Here is a 12,466-nt window from a genome sequence, read left to right as displayed (position 1 = left end):
AAACTCGTGACAGATTTAAAAAAAGAAGTAATACCGGTAGAGATAAATACTGGAGGCATCCAGGAGGGGTCTGATACGTTTTGATTCATTATCCGATCATTTGCAATCATTCTCGATAACTTAAAGCATTTGAAAGGTGATGAAATGATTTCCGGTGATCACAAGACTCTCTTGATAAATAAAAGGTGGATTTTGTCAGAATAAAAACAAAGAAAGAAACATGATGAGAGTGAGTGGAGCCTAAAGTTGTCTTCTTAGCGTTAGTAGCATATCTTTTAGTGACAACTGGATGTAAGGTTTTGAATGCATGGTTGCATTAAACCGGCATGTTAAGATGCACTTAGGGTTTGGCAGCAAGGCAGCGGACACAGGCAGTTATGGAGGAGATTTTAAAGACAAATGCAGACAGAGTGGAGAGACTCAGACGGGGGGGGGGGGGGTGGGGGGGGGAGGGGTTCGTTGATTTGCACATACAAAATTAGCTCAAAACTAAAAGAAAAATCTTTGTTGGTCACACAGAAACAAAAAAGGCTTAAAAGAATTCTCATTCCAAGATTAGGGAAATGAATCAAACAAACAAAATTGAAACTGCCTTGAAAATAAGTGCAACGGTAGACAGAGAAAACAGGGTGACATCAGAACAGGGTGACATCACCACTGACATCACAGTAGGGTGTCAGGTTGGTGAAGACACAGGGGGGTGGGTGGGGATAGGGGGCTGTGTTAGTAGATTCATGCAGAGAGGCCAGGCAGGCGGGTCGGACAGCGGGAGCCTGGATCTGCCGGGTCACTGGACCACTCAGCTCTCTTCATCCGGTGCGGGTAGTCACCTAAAGCATGGAGGGGTTGGGTGATGAGAGAGGAAGAGAGAGAGAGAGAGAGAGAGAGAGAGAGAGAGAGAGAGAGAGAGAGAGAGAGAGAGAGAGAGAGAGAGAGGTCTTTATCAATATGCCTTCTTTTGAATCTTGAATGAATCCTGATGTCAAATAATTAAAATAAATGTTCTTGAGTCAGAGGTTCGGCTTACTTGAAATTAATAATTACTTGAAATTCTCTAGTCCTATTTTACAATTATGAAATCATTTAGGTTACTACGATCATTAGATCTACTTCTTATTTTGATAATTAGGCCAACTTTGATCAATTTCAGACAAATTATGGAAAATTCTGCAATAGTCCATGTTTTACAGTTGATTCCATTTGTATTACCAAATTCCATGATTCCGTCCGTTTTTTCCATTTTGCAGAAATCATTTGGCCCTACAGGACATCAGGACAGCTCGTAAGGAAGACGAGGAATCGCAATTGAAAAATGAATGCAACCAAAATTGAAAAAGGGGCTTGCTGGCCATTATTGAAATGAAGGGTTGTGTCAATATGATGTTAGAACTTTTAAACTTCTGCCAAAATTCTAGAGAACCAGTTTCTGTAACACCTACCTGGAACTTCTGTAGTACACTTGACTGGATTTACCTGCCTTACTACATGACACCTGCACATACATGATAAACTGATAGTGTACCTCTCATACTGTATCTCATATGTCACACTACACGCTTGGTCCCGCAATGGCACACGAGCAGTAAGGTCTTTCAAACAGTTGTAGACGGTTAGTGTTACCTGGGTGATGCTGACACCGGTCAGTTTCTCCACCATCTCTGGGAGGCGGGTCATGATGTCCAGCACCTCCCCGGTCAGTTTGGCCGCGCCCACCTCCCCGCCGCCGCTGGAAATCATGGTAACCTTGCGGGCTTGCGACAGAGGCTTGCTGATCTCCTCTGCGATCTGGTGGAGGACAGAGGGAGTTGTTATGGGGAGGGGGGGGGGGGATCAAATATAATCAAACCTTTATTTCAATATAAATGATTCCATATGCAAATAAATCATACAGGACAACTTACAGCAACTAAGTAAGTCACTATGGGTACCTGGAACATCCATTATTGGTGGCAGAGTTTTTATGAACAAATGTAGCATGCTCAAGAGCAAAACAGTTTACTAAATAAATTACCACAAAATGTATCTTGACTACAACCACTTTATATTATGGTTTTTTTTGTTGTTGCTAGGATTGAGAATTTAAAAAGAACATTTTCAGTAAAAAAAAAAGCATGTTTCTTTGCATTTTTTCCCTCTCTCTCTTAACCTATTTTTCTTAGTTTTACCTCCCACATTGTTTATGAAAACTACTATACATAAAACGTTTTAACTCAGACCATAACTGGGAGCCAAATGCGCTGTTACATCAAATGACAGACAGAGGCCCCCCTGTACTGTACATGATATCTAAAGTGTGGTGATGTCTGACCAGAGGCAGCTTCTCCAGCAGCATGTCCACCATGGCTCCCTCCTTGTACTGCTGGAAGGCCTCGGCCTTCTTGGCCATCTGCTCTGCCTCGGCACGACCCTTCGCCTCCACCGCGTACGCCTCCGCCTCACCCTTCATCTGAGAGAGAGGCACAGGACAAGAGTTACTTTACCAGAAAACGCTGTGCTGCAAAGACTAAGAGCAGAGCAGTGACCGGCTGAGATAGAGACACTGCATGAAATAGGCCACTCCCATCACAGGGGAAAGCGCTCCATTCACTCCCACACACTGGCGTCATTTTCCTTGAAGTAAACATAGCTAAAAGCTGTTGTGTGTGTGTGTTGAGGGCTGCGCAGACAACAAATATTTAAAAAAATCGTCAATTAAAGTTTTTTTGTACCCCCGAGCAAAACAAGGAAGCCGTTGAGAATTGGCGAGAAGAAAGATGTGGATCTAGCTGTCAAGGAAGTAAGTTGGAGTGTTCATCTTCCGTATATATGATCTTTGTTTGCAACACGTGACATAGGAGAACACCAGGATTGGGGGGGTGTTTTTGTTTCCCCCCGTTTTGGGCGTGGTTTCTGAATGATGACGCGCTCCACAGTGTCTCTATAGTGATTGAGAATAGGAGAATTGTGGATAGTACCTTACTGAATAGTATGATTGGTAGTAGTTTCATGACGATGATTGATTTCGTATGATTCATATTGATATAAAATCAAGGAGATATTTTGTTGAATTAAGTTCAGACACACATCAATAAAGCTCAACAGCAAATGCATCCTAGAATTGATTGATGAGCCTCCTAGAGAGAATACCGTGGTCCTAAGATCAATGTTATATGAATTGATTTGTCTAAATATTAAGAAAATGCATTGAACTGTTTGAGACAAGCTGGGAGTGTAGTGTTAGCGATCTGTGACTCACCCTGATGGACTCAGCTTCAGCCTCTGCCTCCATGATCAACTTAAGACTGCACAGAAAAACAAGCAAAGGAATGAGTCCGGAAAACATAGATGCTAACACTTCCCGGTTCTTCACTGTTTTCGCCTATGGGGTTTTTGAATGGGTTTTTGGCACGATGCTTCAAATAAGGTCTGTGGTTAATGCAAGCTTATTCAAACGCGAACCAGTGTTCAGCAGGATAATCTTCACACATGAGGACCACTTTTATGAGTTTTTAAGCTTTTACGTGCCGTTAAAAGGGCGGCTAGCTAGCAAACGGCTAAATGAGATTACACTGTTGAGTCGACGGGGATGTTATACGTCAATAACGTCATCACTTCAAAGGACGAACACGGAAATTATCTTTCCCTCACCTGGTTCTGCCCGGGGTAATCAATGCACAGCAGCGCACACATCAACAACACTCCAGGTTGAGTGGTGATGTGACGTGGAAGCCTATGCGACACTGTGTGTAGTTCTGGATTAGCTTAGCATGAGCTTTTTACTTCTAGGGCTCGCATTTACGCTTCAAAAGTCATGAAAGTGGTCCTCATGTGTGAAGATTATCCCGCTGAACACTAGTTTGCGTTTGATTAAGCGTGCATTGCCCAGAGACGTTGTTTGAAGCATCACGCCAAAAACCCATTCAAAAATCCCATAGGCAGAAACAGTGAAGAACCATGAAGTCTGGGACTTCCGCGTTCCGACTACAGAAATACGTCATCCCTGCGGCTCTCAATAGTGAATCAAATTAGCAGTTGAGAATTCGGACAATAGTACAAAAAAAGATGCACTTTTTAAGTGCATCTGTGTGAACTGAAACAGAAGCATGTCCGCTAAAGATAACATCGTACATAAAGTGATAGTTAAAGCTTTGAAGGACAGCCTCCCTTCTCACCGCCCAGTCACACTGGGAGCGAGCCCTGGACTCACTCACCGCTGGGCCTCGGCCAGTCTCTCCAGGCGGAACCTCTCAGCGTCTGCGGGCTTCTTCACCTTGGCCTCCAGCTCCTTCTCCCTGCGGGTGATCTCCTGCTCCTGCAGCAGGATCTGTTGGGCGCGCTCCACCACCTGCACCTGCATCTTCTCCTCCTCGATGCGCTGCTTGGTCTTCGCCACCTGGCAGGAGAAGAAGAAGTAAAGAAAGACACGTCAGTTTGAGTTTCTGTGACTGTGCTCCCTGCCCTGGTGATCTCCATCAGTGTTATTAACTAGTGTGGTGTACCTGCAGCTGGTAGGCCATCTCTGACTCCGCCTTCTTGGTGTTGACTTCGATGTCATAGTCTGCCTTCTTCAGCTCATAGTCCCTCTGGGCCTTGGCCATCTCTATCTCATTCTTATACTGAGCCGAGATCTTCATCTGCATCGCATGGGCCTCCTGCAGAGAGGGAGAGAGACAGACAGACAGAGAGAGAGAAAGAGAGAGAGAGTGAAGGGAATAGAGAAATGAGGCAATATGAGTCAGTGTGAATACATGAAATCAGGATAAAGAGCTACGGATACTAAGAATAGTGACAGGGATTCAGATAGATTAATCAGAAGTTATGTAACTGACTACCGGTACTCTCAATAGAAAGAAGGCAAAAACAACATGAACAGAAACATTGTAAAAAGGATATCCTACCAGAACAAAAGCAAAGAATGATGACTTTGTCTTGATTTCATAATGTGGGAATATATGAATTGCACATTTATATTTATTTTGATGAACCATGGAGATTTAGTGCAATAACCTTCCTATAAATCACATTTTGGTTACATTTAGTTAACTATTCTAATCTATTGATGACAAGTCTGCATTTTTAAATCAATATATGTGTCAAATTAATTGTGATATGCTGGTATAAGTACCACAAACAAATGAGACAAATGAGTGGTTCTCCAACTTTTTCACGTCAAGGACCCCTAAACTGACAAAAAATAGACCACGGACCCCCATTTGTTACGATTCTTGCTTTTAGATGTTTTACTACAGAAGCCCATGACCAAAACAGTCCTACATTCTGTCGTTGTGTTACTTAAGGATGGTGAAAATAATTACCCCCCTTTTTGCTCCCCCTGGAACCCCCTCAAGGACCCCTGGGCGTCCCCGGACCCCACTTTGAGAACCACTGCTCTGTCTCACACCCGTGCTACTGTTTCTCAAAGTTGAGACTACATTTCCCATGAACACTGTTATTTCCTGTTGCAAAAAGGATGCTGCTACCCCCCTTTGGGTGTTTTCCTATGTTTATTTTCATGTTGGAAGTGATTTTTCCCCCCCATCGTCTCCTGCCACTATCTGCCGTTGGTGAGAAACTCTGAACGTTTTCTCTGGAAGGACAGTGGCCTCTTCCTGTTTAGTGCTTTCTAAGCACCTCATGACAATAAAGCAGACGAGCGGGAAGCGACATCTCACCCTGATAACAGCATCTCTCTTGAACTGGGCCTCTCCGATGCGAGCGTCTTTCTGAACCTGGGCAGTACGAGCCTTCCCCAGGGAGTGGAGGTAGTCCTGGTGCCAGAGGAGGGGGAGAGCCATGCACAGTATTCAAACAGAATTACAACTGCGCTTCTTTTGTGCGCAATTTTGATGTTCTTGTTTTTCTCTCTTGAATTAGGAATTTACATTATGTGTAAAGTAAGTTGCATGACCCTTGAAACCCACTAAAAACACCAATGTATAATATTAAAAAAATATGTGTCTAAAATGTTTTTTGTAGACATCTGCAACACATTACCTGGTCGTCGTGAACGTCTTTGAGCGTGTAGCTGACCACGCTGATGCCCATGTTGACCAGGTCGGAGGAGGCCACCTTGAAAACCTGCTCTGAGAACTTCTTACGGTCCTTGTAGATCTCCTGGAAGAGGAAGGACGGCATGGAATATGGAATATGAAGTATGGCTTGAGTGTGCTGGCCTGTTTGGTTTGGGCCACCACTCTGTGAGATGCACGGCACGCTTCTATGTCTGTGTCTCTACTTCCACAGTCAGGTGGTCTATGTTAGTCTGGGTGAACCCAGCCTTCAACGTGACGTCACAGACTATGTCTGTAGCGTAAGTTTAGTCTTATGTGACTGATAGTAGATGGAGGTCACGTGGAGGCTGGGTTTACCCAGGCTAGGTCTATGTGACATAAACAAACCATTAACATCTATAAAATATACTGTATACAAAATAAAACTTAATAATAGCCTGGACGTTTATTTTCCAAAATGTGTAGCCAGACCCCGCGTGTCTATTTGGGACATGCGTCAATTTGGGACCTGTGTTTCATTCTTCTTGCACAAAATTCTTGCTCAGCAAAGATTGGAAAAAGTATCAAATTGTTTATTTAAACCAGTATGAATATTACTTTGATAAAAAAATACAGAATAGAGATCTGGTTTGACCGTGCCACCTGCTATTTGGTGTGTGTTTTTCATTACAGTAATTGTCACATGCCACTGCCAAACAGCCATGTTTCAAACAAGTAACATTAGCCTACCGCTCACATTCAGCTGTTTGTGTTTCATTGGAAAGCAGCAGTTTGATTAGCTAGCGAGTAATGGTGGCTAAGCTAGCTCACAGTTAGTTTGACTGACTGACTCGACAGTGGAGTTAGCCAAGCTAGCTTGCCTTGCAGCACGGGGCATCCAAATTAGCCAGGCAACATTTTAAGTTAGCGACTTGGCGTAGAAACAGGTCAAACAACATGAAACACACAGGGAGTAGTCGGAAAGAACTGAGTTGTTTGTGACATCTAGTATGGATTAGCATACGGAAAAATGAACAAATGACAAGCTGCACAAAGCTGGTTTATTTTGTTTATTTACTAACCCGCCTGTTACTACTACGGAGAGTCAGGAGGGACAGAAAAAGAGGAAACGCGCTTCTCTCTAGGTCCTGTGATGTCGTCTGTCTGATACCGGCGTTTATTTAGCAAAACATTTTGCCAGACCCCGCGTCTATTTGGGACCTGCGTCAATTTGCGACTTTTATTTTTTGAAGTTTTACGGTATGTGCAATTTACGGGCATTTGTCAGCCTCTGTGTCAAAAACCCCATCGATTTGAAAACAACGAAATGTTCCCAATAGGACAAATAAACAAAACTACGTGTGGTGTTTCAAAGGTGTTTGACGTACTGTAAATACAAACTCGGGCTTTGAGACCCGGAGTACAAATCCAAAAAAACGAATCGACCACCAGTCACTATACCTCGACAGTCAGGTGGGCGATGATGGCCCTCTGGTGTCCCTCCAGCGTCTCCAGGGCGATGTGAGAGATCTCTGCCTCCGACTTCCCCATGAACATCTGGCAGGCTGCAGCCAGCATCTGCTTGTTCTGACCCTGGATCTTCATCTGTCGGGGGGAAAAAACACAACAACTTGAGTGAAAGGGTGGCGTGCACGGCTGCACGCTGACAATTACCCCTCAGTTACCTTAATATGAGTCATTAGACCAACTGTAGAGTTAGAATACTATTTCTCAGAACACTTTAACATCACCGATGTTGACGTTTTACACTCTGATGCTGTGTGACCAGCAGCTGCTTGATGCTCATTCATTAAGGTCACATGTAGAAGAAGCTTTATATAAATGGAAAGAATTGTGTGATATTACAGAGATACATGGCAGGAACTTTACAACCTGCGGGATCCCTGTATTTTACCAGACAACTAAGGGTTTTCACCAAAATAGGAAACAAACACACTTTTCCTCTACACCCATTTTACCCAATTCATCACAATTTGGCTGCTGCTTGTTGACGATGGCTTCCGTACTGATGAAACACAGACCCTAGTGGTCAATGGTCATTGGTGTCTACCTTTCCTTCAGTGCACCGATCCCTGCTTTAGTAGTGGAGTAGAAACCACAGACGAGGTGTTTGCAGTGAGTGTACATGTCTGCACAGTCACACAGACCTGGGCGATACCGGTGACAGAGATGGGCACTCCGTGGCGGGTGTAGACTTTATCACTCTTCACATTCAGAGTCAGAGTGTTCAGGGAGATCCTGGAGAGGAGGGAGGGAGGGAGGGAAGCAGAGAGCAAACCATCATTATTGATTTGCTAGCATTAAGTTACCAGTATAGAGTGCAGGCTTGTTTGGTTTGGTTTATTTCGGATCAAGAATACATGAAAGCATTACAAATTTACATTAATACAGTAGTAAAAAAAGTACACAATATGTAAATCAAAGAGTAAAATGATCCAAGGATAGCCCAGTAAAGCAGCTTAAAGTTACAAACTAGAAGCCTGCTTATTTCCACTGGGGTCCTTCAAATATCAAAACCTTAGTATTACACAATTGTACTTTATAAAAGAAAAACAGAAAAAAGAAGTCCATCGATGACACAAAATATATGGTACCGGTATATACAAATGGGATCTCAGCGAAGGTGTTGCAATTACTCTCTAGTCAACATCTCATTTTTTAGATGAGTCTTGAGAAAAAGACATTGACAGTGTTTATGCCTTGCACTGAAGCAGGTCAATTATTCCAAAAGTTGATAGCAGTGTTACAAAATGACGTTTGGGTTTGGCTTCCTGCAATAGGTTTCTGAATTGAATATTGGGCAGATCTGGTATTATAGGAATGAATTTCACTTGTTCTTACAACACCCTCCCTGAGATAACCAGGGCTAAGGCCGTTTAAAATGCGATATATGTGACACAATTTATGTTGCTTCACCCTTAAATCAATCGGTAACCAACCGAGTTTATTAAACTCAGTAGCGCCAATATGAAACCTATTGTGAAGATTAAGCACACATCTTATGGTTTTGTTTTGTGCAGTTTGGAGTTTCTGTTTAAGATTTGCCTTTGTACAAGTATAGCATCCAGCCCAGGCCAGCTAAGACAAACAGACACACATGTAAATGTTTATGTTTACAGGCCCATAGAAATCCAATAGAAAACCAAGTGCTCTTGTTAGCTGGTCATCCACACCTCAGAATAGACGTGGCTTCATTCATGTGAGTGTTGGCCTACCTCTGTAACTGAATGTGTAGGTCGTGACTGCTCTCTGAGTGTTGGCCTACCTCTGGAACTGAATGTGTAGGCCATGAGCGCTCTGTGAGTGTTGGCCTACCTCTGTAACTGAATGTGTAGGTCATGACTGCTCTGTGAGTGTTGGCCTACCTCTGTAACTGAATGTGTAGGTCATGACTGCTCTGTGAGTGTTGGCCTACCTCTATAACTGAATGTGTAGGTCATGAGTGCTCTGTGAGTGTTGGCCTACATGAATGTGTAGGTCATGAGTGCTCTGTGAGTGTTGGCCTACATGAATGTGTAGGTCATGAGTGCTCTGTGAGTGTTGGCCTACATGAATGTGTAGGTCATGAGTGCTCTGTGAGTGTTGGCCTACATGAATGTGTAGGTCATGAGTGCTCTGTGAGTGTTGGCCTACCTCTGTAACTGAATGTGTAGGTCATGACTGCTCTGTGAGTGTTGGCCTACCTCTGTAACTGAATGTGTAGGTCATGACTGCTCTGTGAGTGTTGGCCTACCTCTGTAACTGAATGTGTAGGTCATGACTGCTCTGTGAGTGTTGGCCTACCTCTGGAACTGAATGTGTAGGTCATGAGTGCTCTAGGAGTGTTGGCCTACCTCTGTAACTGAATGTGTAGGTCATGTCTGCTCTGTGAGTGTTGGCCTACCTCTGTAACTGCTGGATGCATGGGAAGACAAACACTCTGCCTCCAGCTATCATCAAGGGAGGAGACCGACAGACGCCTGGGAGAGAAGAGAGACAGCTTTTAAACATGACTAGGACTGGACGATACGGCAAAAATAGCATTATAACAAAATGTTCCTTATTTTTGACTGTCGAACAGTATTCTCCAATAAACTAAATCTTGAGAATACTGCTTCAAAATGAGCTATCCTCCACCAACTAAAAAATGTGACAGCTACTACTGCAAAATGCAAAATTTCATCTTGGAGTAACATTAGCATTAACACCTAGACGGTTTTCACGGAATGGTCAGTCCTGCACTTGAATGTTTTTTTTTCGTTTATGTCCATAGCAAACACTGCAACAGGAAGTGAGCGGGGGTTCAATTTAGAATGTTTTTGTTGTCAAGTTAAAACCGTCTATATCTTCATATCCCTGTTTACAAAATGGTTACATTAGGAAGAATGTGCATCTACACTTTTTTGAAATATCTGTCATTAGTTCGGTTTTTATAAACAGCATTTTGAAATTTAAAAAGTTTAAAGTCTTCATATTTCATATTTGTTTGATGTATGGTAAAGAAAAAAGCACACGTAGTATGGCCATTATACAGGTGGTGTCATCTATCTAGATCAGGATGAAGTGATTACCTGACACCACCATAGCTTCGTTGGGACCACAGGTGTAGAACATGTTTGGGTGATTCTCCCTCTGACTGAAAATCAAATCAATAAATTAGTAGGATTATAGCACATAGCATCCAAACCCCGCCTTTAAAATCCCTGTCTGACGCACTGCTGCTGCCCCTGGTAGAGGAACGCTCTGGAAAACCCTATGGTGCCAAACGCAGCAGGACACAGACAGATACAGATAGATAGATCTGTTAAAACAAAGACCCACCATAATAATCCAACGCCCCCCCCCCCCCCCCCCCCCCGTCCCTCCCACCTCCCAGAACTAAAGGGGAGGGGCGTGGCTGGTGATGGAACCTGAGATCAGACAGACAGCAGGCCGCCGCCGGGTTGAACTAATGTAATTACGAGGTTGCGCAGCAACATCATCAGCAAGAAAACCTCACATAAGATGAATAGCAAACACACACATAATAACCAGCCCGTTTAACTCAACTCACAAACATAACGGGAAACTGTGGCGGTGCTAGCTAGCGGCTATTAGCTGTCTATATATCAATTGATTTGATCCAAGTCCATCGTGTTTACAGGCAGCGTTCTTTAATAATATAGCCATGGTTTACACAGTCGTGAGATGCAGACAGAGGCGTTCATTTACAGGAGATGCACTTACCGGTGCTTAAATAAAGGCCGTGGTTTAGAAAGAGGGGCGTCAGGATGGAAACAGCTGAAAGAATAGCGGTCTGCTGTTGCTAGGATTGATGTATTTTTATTCCACTTGACGTCACGTGTGTTGTTCCCGTTAAGCAGCCTGGGAAGCAGTGAGCGCGCCGCCGACGCTGCGGCGCTGTTTTGTGCACGCGCCCGTCATTAAAGTGTATGTTTCCGCCATCTAGTGGCGAAATGGAAGAAGGGAACTGCAACTGCGACAGAGTTCACCAGTAGCCTCATGCAGGCAACAGAGAAAACAAATTTAACAACAAATTTAACAATCAAATAAATGTAGCCTATTATATTATTGATTTTCCATGTAGAAAATAAACCAGATCACAAATGATGTGTTGCATCGACGTTGACAACATAAAAAGCATCCCTTCTATACCTGTCGCAATCTGTCAAATAAGGAATAAAGCAAACGTAATTAAAAATCTTCAAGTAAAAATAAAACCATGAGGATGTAGCCAAAGATGACACATGTGTACCGGTACAGATAGGCTACATTTGAGTTGGTAATACAGGTAGGCTACAGTATTACAGGAACAGATGAGAAAGAGAGGGGAAAACAAACAAATAAAATAAATAAAGTAGGCTACAGATGCACGAAGAGTCAGCACCTGCGTTAATAAAAAGGGATGAGGGGACAGAATTCATCAACCCTCAGAGGGTGGAAATAGGTTATATGATCCTCAAATACATTTGAGATTTTCTGTGTGGTTTGTTATTAGCCTACAGATTCATGAAAACAGTAGTAGCCTAACCATGTGTATTCTATTATATTCTATTCTATTCTATTATTCTATTTCACAAGTTGAAAAGTTGACAGTGATATAAGCTATTTTGTAAAAGCAGCCATTACTCATTATTCAATATGCATTAATAGGCCTACTTTACTTCAAAGCGAATTTACAATGTATATTCTATTCTATTCTATTCTATTCTATTCTATTCTATTCTATTCTATTCTATTCTATTCTATTCTATTCTATTCTAGTCTATCAGTCGGGCTGGGCTGGGCTCGCTCCAGCGGGGCAGTGATGACAGAGCACCGGCACTCCCTCTCCTCTTCCGGTCCTTGCCTTTGTGCCATGGAAACCCCTTTGGAAATAAATAAATTAATAAATCAAATCACACCAGTTTAGCCAATGAGCAGCGGAGCAGCGGCGGCCGCAGCCAATGGCCGCGTCCCAAATCTGTTAGTCCCGCCTCCTGGAGCTGGCATCAGTA

General features: G+C 43.2%; 1 protein-coding gene across 1 annotated transcript; it reads right to left on the bottom strand.

Moving 5' to 3' along the window:
* Nucleotides 1-708: 708 nt before the first annotated feature.
* flot1a (flotillin 1a) lies at nt 709-10,583 on the bottom strand (the record flags this gene model as incomplete). The annotated part of the gene is made up of 12 exons (XM_083646591.1): nt 709-830; nt 1,621-1,785; nt 2,309-2,446; nt 3,236-3,281; nt 4,191-4,372; nt 4,479-4,631; nt 5,652-5,747; nt 5,974-6,093; nt 7,431-7,574; nt 8,138-8,228; nt 9,874-9,949; nt 10,541-10,583. 12 exons carry the CDS (start codon nt 10,581-10,583, stop codon nt 810-812), a joined length of 1,275 nt encoding a protein of 424 aa, XP_083502717.1. The 3' UTR covers nt 709-809.
* Nucleotides 10,584-12,466: the final 1,883 nt, after the last annotated feature.

This window comes from Poromitra crassiceps (genome assembly GCF_964638095.1).
Source record: "Poromitra crassiceps genome assembly, chromosome: 11".
Classification (NCBI taxonomy): Eukaryota; Metazoa; Chordata; class Actinopteri; order Beryciformes; family Melamphaidae; genus Poromitra; species Poromitra crassiceps.
The sequence above is the reverse complement of the archived record's forward strand: the minus strand, read 5'-3'. Positions and strand labels throughout refer to the sequence as shown.